The 17,397-nt window shown below is 44.3% G+C and overlaps 1 protein-coding gene across 2 annotated transcripts; it reads right to left on the bottom strand.

Moving 5' to 3' along the window:
• Positions 1-1,736: 1,736 nt before the first annotated feature.
• Positions 1,737-15,899, bottom strand: LOC108086872 (RNA polymerase II degradation factor 1). 2 transcript variants are annotated; one of them, XM_017183934.2, is made up of 4 exons: positions 15,293-15,899; positions 10,309-10,525; positions 3,945-5,685; positions 1,737-3,523 (listed from the first exon to the last, which is right to left on the bottom strand). In XM_017183934.2, the coding sequence occupies exons 2-4, from the start codon at positions 10,351-10,353 to the stop codon at positions 2,748-2,750; spliced, it is 2,562 nt and encodes an 853-aa protein (XP_017039423.1). In that variant the 5' UTR covers positions 10,354-10,525; positions 15,293-15,899; the 3' UTR covers positions 1,737-2,747. The 2 variants fall into 2 exon arrangements, with proteins under 2 accessions (XP_017039423.1, XP_017039424.1); XM_017183935.2 differs by having other exon boundaries at positions 15,308-15,899.
• Between the last annotated feature and the right edge of the window lie 1,498 nt (positions 15,900-17,397).

Genomic DNA, 17,397 nt, shown 5'->3' with positions numbered 1-17,397 from the left:
CTTTCACTCGGGCAAAGGCGAAGAGAACTGTTGTGCCCCGTAATTGCCGCACTTAAGCGGAGCGGTCCGCAACGGTATAACCAGTTCCTGCCCCACCGCATTCTTCACCTCGACAATCTGGTCCTCCCCTTGGAAGATGTCCATCAGGCAGCTGACCGCAGAAAGGGCACGGCTGGGTCCCCGTCCATAGCTGCAAGACCCATCCCATCCGATCCGATCCCAATCCCCATCCCCATCCCCATCCCCAGCACTTTTGTCTCTGCCTCTCTGGCATTTCGCATTAAATCTGCAACTGGCCAGGCACATTCTCTTTTTCCTTACCCTTGGGTAGGGGTATTGTAATTGCTTAAAGCTTTAAAACTAAAAATAGGAAACTAAAAATACATTTCCCTGGATGTTTCTTCACATTGAATATACTAATTTACCTGTATAACTTTAAGTTATAAGCTCTCCATTTGTATTTATGTATTAGAATATAGTTAACTGATTTAATAGTGTATTCTAAGCCCCGGTGCCGGATGCTCGGATCGGTCAGGAGATCTTTATGGTCATGTGCTGTATTTCTTCACGCAGATCGCGTCGCCGATGCAGCCGGGTCAGAATCGCAGTCAGGGGACTCGAACTTGGCTGATTGCCGGTTTGCGATAAGACCGCATACCAAAGCCCGAACTCCGATTGTCTTACATATCTAAAAATAGCTGCGCATCCAGGTGGGGGACTTGGACTTGGCCTGAAACAGAATCCGAAACTGAGTCTGAATCCGAAACTGCAACTGCAACCTGGCACTGGCGCATGCAATCATTAGTGGAAATTTTGCCGGCCACTCTCCAGTCGGAAAGCCAGTCCCCGAGGGCCAATAAAACCGGCCAAATGACGGCACGCAGACGCCGAAGAAGCTGCCTCGTTTGAGGAGGCATTCCAGGTGGAAAGAAGGCGACCGCAAGCAAGGTCGTTCAGCGACCTTCGCATCGGATCGCAGCTCCACTCGGCTTCCCGTTGAGTGCCGCTTTTATGGCGCTCTTTTGGTTTGGGGCAGATCAGTAAACAACCGCTGGACGTTTATGGAAACGATGCTCTTAATTGGCCAAATGTGGCTCTATAAAGGCCCTAAACGGCCGCCTTGACTTTGTCACAGGTTCCTTGTCCCCGATCTCGGATCCGCGATTCCAGTTCTTCTCGATCTCGCAGCTTCCGCGTTTCACTCGGAAGAGTGATAGTCGAGCGGGCTCGAGATGCCAGGGCATTATCATTATCCCAACACAGAGGAGCTCTTGTCACTGCTTATCTTACTGATCCCTGTACTGCAAAAAAGAAGGGGTTCTTAAGAAAATAAACACTTTCATTTTTGTTAAGCGGTGTTTAAAATTAGCTTTATTAAAGGGCAATAAAATATCGATGATTCAAGGTGCGTAGAATTGTTCAACATTATCCATCTCGATAATCCGCTTAAGCCAGTATTTATTTCCAGTGTGAATGGCAGTGCAATCTGAACTGCGATTCCTTGGCGTCAGCTGTCCTGCTGCTGCTTTGTCACTTGTTCATATCAATTAAATTTTAATGATATTGTCCAGGAAAACGACTCCCTCCGTCGCGCCGCGGGCTGCATGTTTTTAATCAATTTTAAGTGGCTATTTACTCTGCGGATCGGAGGAGCAGAGCCCCAGGACAACCTGTTCCCAATCACATCCGCCCCCGCCCGCTGCGAGATTAATGATTGAGGCACAACTGCGATCTACTCTCGGTGTAATTTAGTTTATTTCACTTCGCAAGTCACTTAGTGCTCTAATTAGGATAGTTTCGCGTGTTCTTAATGCTGGTAGGTGCTCGGATTTTATGGCAAGTTGCTAGTTCTGCGGAATTTCGAGTGTGCTGGTCGGTCGGTCTTCGGAATAAATTAGGCTCAGGTTAGAGTTACGGCTACAGTTACAATTACAATACCAACAACTACAATAAATTAATTAAAACATTAACTAAACATTAAACAAAATTCGTTTACTGACTAACACACACTGATCTCGTGGGAACGCAACTAGTGGCTGTAAGCTAGGGCTACCTCTATTAGGTTCGTCTATCTAGGTTTAGGCTTAGGTTATCTAGGCTAACTAAAATACGACTTGGATCACATGTGAATGCCTTTGCAGCTGTCTCTTCGGTGAGGAAGTGCGGGATGCTTTGGACACTCGGAAAAACCATCGATCTGAACTTAAGAACAACGATGCCTTCTTGAGTATTCTTCAGGATTTCGACCTCATCTCCTGCCTTATAAAGTATATGGATTGATAATATTATCATGGAGCTTTTTATATTACTTTTAACAAATATTTTGCTATTTTCTGTAAAAAATGTCTGCTTCTTAACTTTTACAGATTTTCGTTAATGCAAATACTAATTTCAGTTGGGTTCATGCTTAAACAGATTCTAACTGCTTTAAGTCTTTGAGTTGGAAATCACAAGATCTTCTCGTACTAAAGACCAATGATTTACTATAATGATTTATATCAAGCTTGTAAATTTATTTTGTTATTTTCTAAAAGATTAGGTTAACCAAACTGATGTATAAGCTTCAGCTTAGGGTTCAATCTTCTAATTTATTTTCTCACAATTCCCCAAATCTCTTCTATCTGTAATATCGACATGCCTACAATCTGATTCTGTTTCCCTGTGTTTTCCAATGATTTTCCTGCGCACTGGCGGGCTTCCCAACTTCATCTCGAGTGTTTTTCCGAGTGGGGCCGGCCAGTTGGCCCCTACTTGAGCTTGAGAAACGTGAGCAACGCCTTCTGAATCAGACTGCGGTTGATGGTGGAGTCGGCGGTGTAACGCACTCCCCAGAGGTTCCCATCGTTGTGGTCCACCACTCCGTACTCGCCGACGATGAAGCCGTCGTCGGTCTTCTCCTCGACCCGGTACTTTCGGTAGTTGCGTCCCTCGACCACGTAGGCGACTTTGTCTTCGTCGTCGGGGGACTCTGGCCCCTCCGACCCCCCATCCCCCGCCTCCCCCGCTTCCCCCTCGTCGTCCGAGTAATCGTTGGCATTTGCATTGTACACCACCGAGCCACGTCCTCTGTTGATGCCACGACCGCTGGCGGTGGTGCTCGCCTGCGCTTGTGCTTGTGCTTGAGCTGGACTGGCTGGTGTTGTGGCCTGCCCCACTGCACTCCCCGCCCCACTGGCACCACCTGCACCGCCCTGCGGTCCGTGGGCCCGTCCGTTCGTCATAACACTAACGGACTCCTCAATTTCGTAATTCTGCTCTGAGGTCGGAGTATAGAGCTCGGGGCGCTCGGTGGTGAAGTGCTGCTTTTGGGCTTGCTGATGCTGCTGCTGGTGCAGATGTGGCTGCTTCGGCACAGACGAACCTGCGGAGGAGGATGAGGAGGAGGACGAGGAGCTGGTGGAGCTCGAGCTGGAGCTGTACGAGTAGCCACCGCCTGACCCCGAAGATGACGGCGCTGATGGGTCCGCCGCCGATGCCGCCGCTCCATGTTGGTGTGCGAATTTGGAAACACACTTGACTAGATCTGCAGGGGAGATGCAACGAGAGATGATGTTTGATAAGTTCAAGATTAGTTGGTCGGGGTTCAAGTGGTTGGACCCGTGCGTTGTCGCTGTCTGTCATAACTACACTGTGCAACAGCTACGAAGAAGAGTGTGAAAAATAAATTGAGTCTTCAAGAACCTTCCTCTCTGTGGGAGGAAATGATATATGATTAAGTTTGATGGCCTCACAAAACTGATCGATACAAGAGCCGCAATTACTAAGTCACCTTTGCTGAATTGAAACATTGTCTTCCATCATAACAGGTCGCAATAAATGATATGCGATTAAACTTGAGAGGTTCGCGAACTGATCTGCTTAATTTATGCAATTGCAACACTCGCCCTGCTGCACAGTGTAATTTGTTTAACCAGATTCGGATCCGAACTGCAACTCGGACTCACCTCTGTTGGGCAATCCTTTGGCATTTTGATTAGAATGTTGATGCGGCGGTGATGAATGCTGACGTTGTTGCTCCCAGCACGGACTTTGATGTTGTTGCTGCTGCTGCGGTTCGTGTTGCTGCTGCTGATGTTGCTGGTGGTAGTGGCTCGGACTTGAGTGCTTCGATAAAATTGGCTCCAGTGGATACGGCTGCGGTGCATTCAATAAATCATAGGGCAATTTATCCAAATTAAAGAGTACTCTGCGCGTTGGATGAGCTGGTTGTTGCTGCTGATGTTGCTGCTGTTGCTGCTGCTGTTGCTGGTGGTTGTAGCCGTGGTAGTGGTGCTGCCAAGTGGTCGGCCTGGTGCTGCTGCCGGGAGGCTTCACTGTGGTGGCCCTGCTGGCCAGTGGTGCAGCCGTGCTGCTCGACGTTGCCGCCGTGCCACTCGGTGGTGCTGCTGTGGTGGTGCTCGTGCTCTGGGCCTCGCCAAAGGCGATGCGAGAGACGATCGCAGGTCGCGGTCTCGATCTCAGCGGGGTGAAGGTGGTGGGAGCCAGCGGCTTCTCGGTGGTGCTGCTGGTGGTGGCGGCAGGAGCACTGGTGCTTCCCGGCGGTGGAGCTGCCGTGGTGGTCAGGGTCTGCGGCCAGTAGGTCTTGGCCGGCTCCCCGTAAACCTTCGAAGGCTGCGAGTAGACCTTGGCGGGCTCCGAGTAGAACTTCGAGGGCTGCCCGTAGACCTTCGAGGGCTCCGAGTAGACCTTCTCCGGCTGGCCGTACATCTTGGCTGGCTCCGAGTAGACCTTCGCAGGCTCCGAGTAGAACTTGCTGGGAACGCTGTACATCTTGGAGGGCACTGAGTAGAACTTGGCTGGCTCCGAGGAGTGGCCGTGCTTCAGGCTCTCGCTCACGTTCCTCTGGGCCTCCGCCAGGATGCCGCTCCTCGACTGCTGCCAGGCCTGCAGGTCGTCCACGTTCTGCGAAATGGAGCTGTAGGATATGGACCTCGACTGGGGTCCCCTGCCCTGCTTGGAGTCGTGGTAGATCACCGTTTGGAAGGGCAGGCCTGCTCCAGCTGCAGTTCCCACTCCATCCTCTTCGGCGACCTCGCTTTGGTTTTTCAGGAAGGAACGGGAGGAGGAGGCGGCCAATGAGGGAGCAGCCAGGACGCTCTGGATGTTGGAGGCACTGTTCAGGGAATCCCCCTCGGCGTCCATGGAATCCCCTCCCCCCAATCTGGGCTCCGTTTCCTCGATGGAAAGCTCACTTTTGTGGGAACGGTTCACGAAATCCGAACCGCCTCCCGTGGAACCCGTGGAACTGATCCGCGGAGGACCTCGCTTGCTGGAGGAACTGACACTCACGGCCACCACCTTGACCTCGTCGCTGCCGGGCTTCCTCTTTCCTGCACTGGGGGCATCCTCCAGGAAGACTATCTTGCTGCCCGAGGTCACCAGTTTGGCCACCTGCTTCGAGTCGGATGGCTGCTCATCCTGGCTGTTCCCGGAACTGAGGGAGTTCCTGAAGCGGTTCCTCCCGAGGTCCAGGCTTCTCCCTGCCGCTGCTCGCTGGCGGGGATCGGGGGACGTGGACGGGGACGGGGACCCCGCTCTGCCCTCGAAGTCCTGCTCGCCGCTGTGGAGGCTCCTCTGCTGGTCGTCGTGGTCGAGGAACAGCTTGAGGAACTCGTTGCCCGCTATGAGCTCACTCTGTGGGCGGCTCGGGAAGGGGGCGGGGCGGGTGCGACAGCCCGCCAACATCTGAAATGCCAGAGAAGAAGGAGTGTTAGTTATGCTCGACATTTCCCTTGAGTCAGATTTATTGCACCGCCTCGGAGATGAGAGCATCAGCACTGGGAAATACAAAACAACATACACAGCAGAATGGTATGATTCAGTGAAGTTTTTCTCTGACTGTAAGCACATGCAATCGGGGTGATCGCATTTAGAGCTTATCTCAGCGATCTATTTATAAATTTGCGTAATTAAAATATCATTCGGATCGATCGACATTCGACGATCCACTTGGGCCGAGATATGTCTTCATGTCGCGGGCAAATATGCATATGTCATGCAACGGCCGACTTCGATCTGGACCTCGACTCGATGGCATTTGAATAGTAATGCGGCGAGTCTATTAAGACATCGCAGGAATGCTGCGGTGCTCCGTTTGAAGTGGTGCATGTTGCTCCCTAGTCGAGTGGCGAATGCGGCATAATTAACCGCGCTGCAAGTGATCAAGTGGGTGGCGTAAGGTAGCGAAAACACCGATCGAACAAACAGTTTGAGCCGTGGATTATGGATTGCCCAACGGACAAGTGGAACCCGCTCCGCTCGAGTGGAAAATGGAAACATTACTTAAACGCTGCCGGTCAATCTGTCACTCCGCGTCAGTCGGATATTTATGTATGTTCCGACCGTTTTGCATGCCTTTCAACGACTCATCTCGCGGCCCATCAACCTGTTTTGCTTTCAGGAAGCCACTTTCCTGCTTAAGGACAAGTTTTGTAGGTATCAAATTGCATTTTGGGAATGTCCTTCTCGGTGACTAATGTTCACATTCCGGTGAGTGAGCTTTAGTCAGTCATTCTTTTATAATTTATGAGAACAGAAAATGTTTCAGAATTTTTGTATATAAAAACTTGAAAAAATATTGGTTCTAGAAGTTCAGATATTGTTACTTGCGACCATCCGAAAATTGAAAATTTTATAAAATATATCTCAATTTGAGGTTAATGTTTTCCAGATACAAGCATGTCATTACAAATGCAATATCATAATGCCACTTTGATTTATTTTATGTAACGGACACCACTTCGGATATTGCCTTTCAATGCAAAACAATTCAAATTTAACCGACCATTAAACTGTTTTATTAGCTTGTAATCTAGGTCCATATCACTGTCCATAGCACCCCAGTGCAAATTCATGGCCAGAGATCGGTCATAAATAGTTATCAGCGCCACACACCCACCGCAGAAACAAAAGACTTAGGGCACGAACTTGCCCTGCCAAATGCCCCGCCGATCAAATGGAGCCAATAAAACATATTTATGGATATTTATCGGTCGGCACTAGCATTAGCATTGCTAATTGCAACCAGGCAGATAATTTACTAGCCAACACTCTTGATCCATTGACGCGAATTGGAAAGGCGCAAATTGAAAACAATGAAAAATGGCGAAAATTGAATCAAATATTAATGGAAACCGATCGCTGCGGCGAACATAATAGCATAATTATTCAAGCTGTTTCTACACGTTGGTTTTTTTTTAGTCTGTTTTTTTTTTTTTTATCTATTTAATGTGTGTTTATATCCCCCTGAGCAAGAACAATAACAACATCCGGCAGTGCAGTGGGCGCCTGTCGCCGAGCATTTTCTAGAGCAGATTTGAGCGAACACCTTCGCACATGTGCTAAAGTTACCAACCCAGCGGAGTGGCTGACCAACCAGTTACTATACTATATCACTAGATCGGTTAGTCATCCAACAACGGGTCGCCTTGCCTTTTATGTCTAAAATTGCAGAAGTAACCGGCGACCGCAGGCGTTGAATGGAAAAGCGACAGTTAGCATTGACACCAAATCAGCGGCCCAGCGAGCCATTCGAGTGACAATTACAGAAGGGCCGTTGGACTATTTGGTTTCGGCCTAAGACAAAGCGAAACGTTCTAAAAATAACGAGTCCGATTAGACAATGAGCATTCCTTTCCATTGTGGGGTTATTTAAAACCCCTGGCCAGTGACGTGCTCCAGTTTAATGAATGAATCGGGTAATGGGTTCCTTCAACCAGCCCAAATGATAAGCAACAATTAATCTTGATTGATTTATCAGGCGACAGCGGCTACCTGCGTTTGGAATTGGCTAATCCTGCTCCGACATTCTTTTGCACTTTGCGGGGTGTACGCGACGATTTATCATTCGATTGTGGCTATTGGCGATTGGCTATTGGCGATTGGCGACAATTTTCACGGCTGTCAACTTAGCGGAAGTGTCAAAAAAGGTAACTTTCAGAATATCACGTATCCGCCTTGTGTGCGCGTGAATAGACAGCGAACAATTAAGCAATAATCACGCCTTAATGAGCTCTCTTTTCATTAAGATCGCCTGGCCCACTCGATTGGCTTTCAAGTGCCGCTGATGCTGCCACTCGATACTCAGTGCTCGATACTCGATACCCGATGCCGATGCTTTAATTAGCCACAATCATCGTGATTTCAGTTTTTACGCTTGACACTAAACAAACGCCACGAGTTGACAGATTGAATTCATGTTTGCGTTATGCAAATTTCGGAAGTACGATGATTGATATGGGGCCTCCGTAAACAGGATTTGGCGATGGAGAGGGGCCAGTGACTCAGGCCACGAACCGCGGTATCGAATGCGGAAAAAGTCATGTAACCCCCCTTTCTGGCATTTCTGCACATTTCTGCACATTTCGAGTGGTGTCCGCGGGCTTTTTGTGCTAGAAGTGGGCGGTTGCCAGGGAGCAGCCACCGCAATGCAACCTAATGCAACCGCCGAAACAGTCGGTGGCCAAGTGAATGTGTCAGCGGTCCATTTTCCCCATAAACCCAGCCTAAACTGTTCGGCCAAAGTCTAATCTCTGGTAGCAGACGTCGGACATTCGCTGGCCACCACCCGCTGTCGTCAGCTGTGGAACACATTGTGTGCACAATATTACAAGCCAACGCCAGCGGTGCTTTTTACACTTGGAGAAAAATCATATAAAAAAAGTTATTTAGGTTCGGAAAGCCTTAGTTCATAGTTTGATTTTTCCTTCCCTATTAAAATAACATCGGTGCAATTACTTATTTAATTTCTATTGCTGCCACAACTTCATTTTCAGAAGTGTACTTATCGAGCTATCGATCTTCCAGCCAAGTGCAGCCCACATTAGGGCCGTGCTCAATGCCACAACTTTGGGGCAGGCTCGAAATCAGAATCGGACTCGAATTCGCTTTCAAGTCGCTCCAAATTGCAGCTATCAACTTGGGCTGCGGCACAATAGCACACATTTATTAATTACACGGCAGAGACATAAGCCGAATGCAGATTCGTGTGGGAATTAACCCATGCTGGCCCCAGAACATTTGGGTGTTGCCTAAATCCATAAACTAGACCGTTTACTTGACGAAAAGCAAAGCCTCGGATGTGCATCGGTGGGTTAATAATGGCTCATAATCGAGAGAATATCCGAGTTTAGAATGTAGTTGCACCACTGGCGGAGCTCCCCGCCAACCACTCCCTGCCCCTGCGAATAATTTGCAAATTGCCGTCGTCATCGCCATTGAATGGCCAAAAGACAGAGTCAGAGTTTCAGCCAAGAGCAGAGCAAAAGTCAGAGCCAAAAACAGAGGCAGCCCAAAAGTCAGTTGCACATAAACACTCTTCAAAAATTAAAGATACAGAAAAGCGTTTCTAATTAATACAAAATCAATAATAAAATATTATATCATTCAAAGTTTTTGCTTAGAACAAATTGTATTTAAAGAATACATAAAACTTGATTTCGTAGGAATACAAATTGTTTAATATTTCTTCAGTGTTTAATTGCGGTTTGTTTTTCTAAGTATAGCAGCTAACCAGCAGAAGTTAAATCGCGTGCAATTATTTAGTTTACTCGGCTTCAGTTTGCCTTACTGCACTCCACATTACTCACAATCAACTCGGTCTGTCTAATGAGCAGTCAATAAAGTGCCGGCCAGACACAAACACGAGTGTGTGGCAAAATTAATTCCAAATGCATTCGCCAGCCAGCCAGCACAATTATGGATGATTTGGGCCAATAAAGCCGAAGTCGGCAAACAAATGGAGTGCGATCGCGCCATTAAACCATTTTTCAAAACGCATTGGCCAAGTTGATGGAGCACCCCGCCTGTGAATGCATTTGGCAACTGCATTTTTGTGCCTGGGAAATGGTGCCCATAAAGATGAAGTCTCAATTGTGCTTTAAAGTTTTATTGCGGCTAGAGCGGTGCCATTAAAATCTATTTTGTTCGACTGTAAACTCAAAACCGTATGGAAGAAACATAAACTTTCCAGGTTGAAGATCAGGGAACGCTGATTGATTTCTTTCAGCCGTTGCGAAAGAAAAATGTATATATTGCTCTAGAAAGGCTTTGATTCGGTTTGAATAGGTATTGTGCGGCCCAAAGTATTAAACAACTACATTCCAACCAAAACGGAAACTCAATTGCTTTTAGAAGTGCTTAAAATAGATTGTAAACTAGTTTAGTTTGGAGGCTTAAATGGCCAAACAAAAACCTTGAACTTAAGCTTGTCTTTGGCCAAAAGCTCCGTGATTTCCCTGGAATTCTATGAGCACCTGTTGGTAAATTAAATACAACTTCGGGCAATCTGCACCTTAATGCGACACTCACCAGCAGCAGAAATCCGAGTTTGAGGAGCCAGCAAAAGTGTGCCATTCCGCTTTCGATTTAGTCCACCTGTCCACCTGTTAATCAAGCGTTTTATTGCTCTTTTGTTCTCAGTGCTTAATGGGGTTCGCTCTCTGAGGCTCCTCAGTGATTCACTTGGTCATTTTGGCAGCTGCTCTGCGATCATTTTGGCCACTGTCGCTCGGGATTTGGTTAATGGCTGCAATTAGGGAATACAAGACGTGGAATTAGTGCTTCAAATATATTACCCTCTGTCTCCCATTATAAATATTTGGCAAGCTCATACAAAATTGCGATCAGAAAACAAATTCATTACGTTCGACCGATAAGCCATGGGAAAAATCCACGCCAAATGTCAAGGTGCATTTCACACCAGAAATTGTTGAGAGTCGGAGTCACTAGCAGCAAATTTTAAGAGTCTCGACGGATTCCGCAGTTAACGAAGTACACCCAAAAAAGTTTTTAATTTTTTATTTATTTCTTGTAACATTCTACAAGACGATCAAACGAAATAAAAAAGTATGTTTGAATAATATTACGACCCTTTAACTATAATAAAAATGGTTTACAAAGTTCAACTTCAGTTAAGGGCCTATCGCTTCTGTTTTTTTTTGGGTGTAGAAGAATCATTGAACTTGTATTGGCAACAGGTTGGTAACAGCCACTAACAACCAGCATTTCAAGAAGCGGCCAACAAGTTGCAGAGTCTGGCCACAAAAGAAGCAGAGAGCCAAGAGCCAAGCCCAAAACCGAGACAGATGCTCAGTCGACTGTTGCAATTTCAACATATTTATAATTAATGGCAAGGTATTTTGATAGCTTTTTGTTGTTAGCAATTGGCATGCCATTGAAGTCGGTGGAAGATTTAGCTGGAATTGCAGCAATCGATGGCTGAATATCCACAATGATGGGTTCGATTTGGCCAGGCATAATTTAATTAACCGTTCTCAGGCATTTCCGCCACTCGGAGACCATGTAATTAAACTTCAGCCAAAGTCAAATCCATAAAGCGAGCCAGGCAAAAAATCATATTTTGCGGCAATAAAAACCATCATCTAGTAGACAAAAGCCGAGGGAAAGAAAGAGACGCAGCCGAAAACCAGTTCTAATTCTTATCAAGCCTTCTTCACCGGCCATATAATTACTCATGGCCCTCTCTTGATTTGTTTTCTGTATTTTTAACAGACAGCGTTTAATTACTAAGGAATTCTGCGGGGAAAACAAATATGTTTATGGCAAGCAGGCGAGCAGGCATCTCATTAAAAACGAAAGTTTCGTTCTTGGCTAAGCGAGGGGTCATTAATTAGCCAAAGTCATATGGAAATGCCAGAACCTCCCATTCGAAGCCGGCATTTATTGTATTTTATTCTATTCTGCTCTTTTCTTAGCTCCGTCTGACGTCATTTCAATTTCTTTTATTCTCTTTTCTGGTGTCTTGTTGGGTTCTTGATGAGCATCATTAGGTTTTTCTGTAAGTTCTTTGGCCTTTTCAGATATTTGTAAAGTCAATAGGAAAGTAAAAGTCTGACGTCCTCCGTTTTGTTCACACATTTATTATCCGCAGTTAAGCGTCTCTAAATTACTGTAAGTCTATAACTACCAAGCTGCACCCATAATTGTCAAAGGAATTGGAATCGGAACATGCTCTAGTTGTAGCTTTTGCTGAGAACAAGTATATCTCCGACGACTACTTGGGTTAAGGCCAAAACATCTGCGAGGAAAACCATTATGCGATTTATACTCTTTCGAGTTATGTGCAGAAAATATAAATGAACAAACGCTTGTAAGTATTTTCTTGTAAATAAGAAGAACAAGTTTATGGGTTATATGAGTTAATTTCATCATATTTGGTGGGATTTATTAGAAAATAAATTGTATTACTTATAAGTTCTGAGTCGTATTATTATTCTGCACAGATTAATTCTTCAAGACCATCTAGCAATTATTGAACTCCTTTATTGGTAGTGCAGCAACCGCAACTTGGTCTTGAAATCGAAATGGAATAATCACACTCGCATTCGCACTCAGAACTCGTGAATGCCCATTGGCGTTACTAAATTTGTGCCGCGCTCGCACTCCCGGCAGTTAGTATATAAATTAGAATGCTAATCGATAGTTATGGATACGCCCTGAAAACGCGGCCAGGGAGCTGGCAGATCGGCGAGGAGGGAACCGTGGACAATGGCCGACTGACAGATTCCGGTTAATAAACTTGATTTAAAACCAGAAGTGAACACTGCGGGCAAAAGGTAATGGCAAATAAATTGCCACTAAGTACACACACAATGCATGGTCACTCAAATGACACAAAACAAACAAAAAGGCGAAATAAAATGTGTAACAAATGGACAAACGTGGTCCGCACCCGCAATTCACTCCGATACAAAGTAGATTCCGATTCAGAGCCAGATTCTGATTCAGATTCCGATTCGGACTCAGATTCAGATTCAGACGGGGACGAGACAAGTGTTGGACCCTGTGACAAATTGTCAAACATTCGCATTCTCATACCAAGTCTCAGAAAATGTCGCACGACGACTGCAATTCATTAACAATCGAAGTGTGGTCGAGTTGATTCGAGTTCAGTTGAGCGGAGTTGAGGGACGGACAGCCTCAAAGCCGAAGGCAAAAGAAGGGAGAGGCCACACGTCGTATGCGTTATGTTATCAACAGCCAAATAACGACAGAAGAATGAAATACGAGTCGAATCTAGCCCCAGATTCAATTAATATTTCTGCAAGGAAAACGGAAACGTACGTTTATTGTGAATAAAAACCCTGTTTACCCCAGTGAAACTTCCCTCTTCAAGGATATAAAAAAAGCAATCACAAAGCCAGCGCAAAACCAAAACTCTGTCAAAGTCGCAAAACACATTCGAGTGAGCTCTAATTGGAGCGTTTTCTCGTTTGTGTTTATGTTTCCATGGAATTTCTAAGAGTTTATTGCACTGTCCGCTCTTCGGCCATTTGTCATCGCATTTTTGCGGCCAAGACTGAAACACTGGCTAAATAGTGCAATCCCAACCAGTTTGTTTATCTTTCGCAGGTCGCGAGACTTCGGGGCGTTTTGTCAGCGCGTTTACCTCTGGTTTTGTTTTTTTAGCGAGCATATAATTTGTTAATTTAACTTTTTGTAGCCTTAATTGTTTTGGCCAGAGCTCGGCAACTGCTACTTCAGGCAGTTTTGCGGTGCAATTACGTTTAATAATTATTTTGTTTAAAAAATGTTGAACGGTTTGGCAACGCTTCCAGTGGCTGCTCACTTTTGCAATCCGGCTTAGAATGTGGGGGTCTCGAGATTATAGACTTCGTCGATACGACTCTTTGATTGATTAAGGGTCGAACATCGGCTACAAAGATTAAGAGTAAAGACAGGAGTGTTTAGATAATGGCGAGCTGAAATTGCTTCGTTCGGTTATTGCAAATAAAACATAAATACTTGTCCGCTGTTGATTGAGTCATTAACTAGTCGCCTGCAATTTATGTTAAGTAGGCAATATGTTTAAAGACTCATCTCACATTTTCTAAAATAACATAACATTAGAAAATATAAGTGATATTGCTGGAACCTGAACTTAATTTCAATTACCCGTATTATAAGATTGAGTGACTGTTTAGATAATGTGGCCATAAAATTAATCAAAACTAAACGCTATACTGCATGCTGCCGTTAAACAAGTCATTTATCTAATGCACTTTAATTTAAATCAGTTAGGCTACCAACGTGGTTGGCGATCGAACGTGTTCTGCACCCAATTATGATCCTATTAATTGAATTCTAATTGGATTATAAGCTTTGTCTTATTATTTCAGTACTAAGCCCACTGAAAATAAGACCGTAATTTATGCTGCTAAATTGCTACCATAAATTTTCCTTCACAGTCCGTTTGCACACAATTACTGCCCTTGGATGGATATTGAAGCTTTTCCTTGGCATTCAGCTGGCAACGGACTTTCAATCTGACAAATCTGATATTAATTCACTCCACGGCGATTTAGGTTTTTTTCGGAATTCGGATTTCGGATTTGAATGCCAGCTGGACAGTGGGTCAGTAAATCAACGCTCAATTACAAGCAACCGTTAATTATTACGGTTCGAAATAAGCAGGGCGTCTAAAAATAATGAGATATGCCGGCCATTAAAGTCTCGTTTGTCGATCGCGGGAACGAGAGGCATGAATCTGCCTGCAAAACAAATTAATGGCTTTAGTCCACGCCTGTCCATCAAAAATCGGGAATACGATCCGCACAAAAGAAACGATTACTTTTCATTCACCCATTCGGACTATTCACTATCCAGCAAACACTAATGCACTCGAATGCCGATTGACTGACTCACACCGATACACTTTCATCCGTGACCTTGAAGCGCCTGGCCGACATATCGCCCGATCTGGCCCGCCCTCCGCCCTCTGCACTCCACAGTCCACAGTCCACGAAAACAAATCCACTTTGTGGCCAAAACGAAAACAAAAGCAAAAACAATAACTGAGTCCGCACGTTGAGCAAGGCAGCCCACAAGAAACATACAAAAATGCAGAAAAAACTGTAACAAAATTAAAACCCAGCAGCAACGAGCCGACTTAACTGCAAAACAAACGGAAAGCGACCAGCAAAAAATTTTCAACAGGGGGAGGAAAATGCTAAAAACATAAGAAACGCGTTTGCGTATAAAAACGCTTTGGTTTTGGCCAATTTTAGCCGTTTGGCTGCAAAGCAGTCTATATATACACTTTGTGTTTATATTCCTGCACAGTCAGAAATTTTTAAAATAAAAACTAAAACACATTCAAACTTAATGAATAATTAGTTCAACAACATTTCAACAATTGATTTTTAAAGCATATAGAAATTAATAAATAGTTTTTCAGTTCAAAATATCAAATAATTTAAAATGATTTTATAGTTTTCTCCCCGTGTGGCATATTATTAACCGTTACTTTTTTTACCTAACCCGCCGAGCTTACCAATAATGCACCCACCACATTTATAGTTGTTACTGGCTTTTAATCCCTCGTTGTCGTTGTTGTTGAATTTGATTGTTAAGCTTTCTATATTTACGTGTTTGTTGTTGTTTCAGTTTTAGCTGTTCAATGCAATTGTTGCTAAGCCGTTTTCTTAAATTGGAGCAATATTGGCGCGCGAGCTTTGAACGGATTTCGTAGACTGCGATTTGTTTATGGCTCTTTCAAAAGTTTTTTTTTTATATATTTATATACTTTGTTTTTGTTTCGGCTCAATTATTTTTAATGGATAAGCGAACACGATAGAAACACACACTGCACACCCACAGAAACACACACTCTGAAAACACTTTATTTAACTGACTTGGTCGAAAGAGGTCTTTGATAAATCCTGGATTTTTGGAACGGTCCTTAAATAGGTTTTCAGCTGTGTTGCTCGTAGTTTTGACTGGCAACGGCTCTTTTCTGGGGCCTGAGGAATGGAGGCAAGAAGGGTGGGGCCACTGCAGCAGTACTGCCTAACTGAAAAGATACTTTCACGACCAGAAACACGTAGTGCTGAGATATAGGAAAAACCTCGGAAAGTCTCTCGAGCGCCGCGCTTTGCGTCCGTTTCGCTACAGCGTCCACAATTAACTGAATTCCCACAGCGATCAGAAACTGATAAGTCGCCCCAGAAGCCAGGCTGAAAGCTCCGAGAGCGGCCAACTCGACTCGGCTCGAGCCCCAAGTCTTAGCCACATTCACAGAACGCAGCCAAGTGCCAAGGCGAAAACACGAAAGGCAAAAGCAAAAGCCCAGGTTTAGCAGAAAAGTATCGCGATTTGCAGAACAAACGGCAAACACAGCTCCCAACAAACAAAAACCAACCAGCAAACAATTTGCGCCCGAAAGTTGTTCTCTCGTTTAAAAGATTAGCACTAGTGGCTTGTTATGAGAAAAGCTTTAAAGCCACACACCAAAACAAACGTTTAAACAAGATTTGAACAACGTTCCCATTTGTTCCGTTGTTATACAACAAAAACAAATATTTCATTCTTCAAAAATAATTAGGTCTCCTAAATTTTTTTAAAAAATGTATATTTTTTCTCTTATTTTATTCAAGTTATTAAACTAATGTTGTATTTTGTTTACTAAAAAATGTAAGATGTCCAGAGCTTATCTCGTTTTTACATTTTTTTTACACAAGTAACGTTTGCTGTTAGTCAATACACAAACCACCCAAAGAAAAAAATTGTAGTCAGTGCTGCCACTTAAGCCATGGCTTGAAGATAGAAAAAACCGAAAACTTGGAAATATCCAACATATATGTATATGGGTCAAAAAAGTGACTGAAGTTAAACGGAAAGATTGAAATAGCTAGACGATGAGACTAGGAACTCTTAGAGGTATCATTCTTTAGAATCGGAGCACAAATTACCAAGCTATGGGTTCAAGAAGTCAAAACTTTTTAATGCAAATCGCCGAATGCTTCAAAATTTTTAAAATGTTTTGGTCCTTAAAAAAATTAAGAAAAATATAAATATAATTTTACCGATGAAAGCTAATAAAGAAGTATCGAACTATGAAATATGAAGCGAAAACATGTTCAAGGCAACCATTTTCAAAGTCTAACAACCAGACAGCATTTACGACATGTTTTACTAATTATGAAATGTTTATTTAATATCCCATATTCATTTACAATAGTATTTACATTTTAAGCGGTACAAAATGCGATATTGGAAAGTAAACCACAATATATTTGCTAACAATCGGGAGTGGCGGGTCGCTAGCTACGCAGATTGATTCGATTAGACTACAAATAGCGAGTAATGCTGAGGCTTATCACAAAAGAAAATTGATTATTCTGTACAGGCGGGTGAGGGTCAAAATCTCTAGCAGATTACGAGTAAGCTTAATCTTTTGATCTGACGGCGAAGTCCGCAGATCGATTAGAACATCCAATTGTCGAACTTCCCGCGACGCGTTTGCTTGCTGTTTTGAAAGAGAGATTGTATCAAAAAGGTTAGTTTATTATCCGGGCTAAGATATGTGGATTCTCTATTCGCTATCTATCTATATCAGTCGTTTGGAAAATTAGGAAAACAAAATCACATCGAAACAAG

Source organism: Drosophila ficusphila, unplaced genomic scaffold, assembly GCF_018152265.1.
Source record: "Drosophila ficusphila isolate 14025-0441.05 unplaced genomic scaffold, ASM1815226v1 contig_791, whole genome shotgun sequence".
In the NCBI taxonomy this organism is placed as follows: Eukaryota; Metazoa; Arthropoda; class Insecta; order Diptera; family Drosophilidae; genus Drosophila; species Drosophila ficusphila.
The sequence above is the reverse complement of the archived record's forward strand: the minus strand, read 5'-3'. Positions and strand labels throughout refer to the sequence as shown.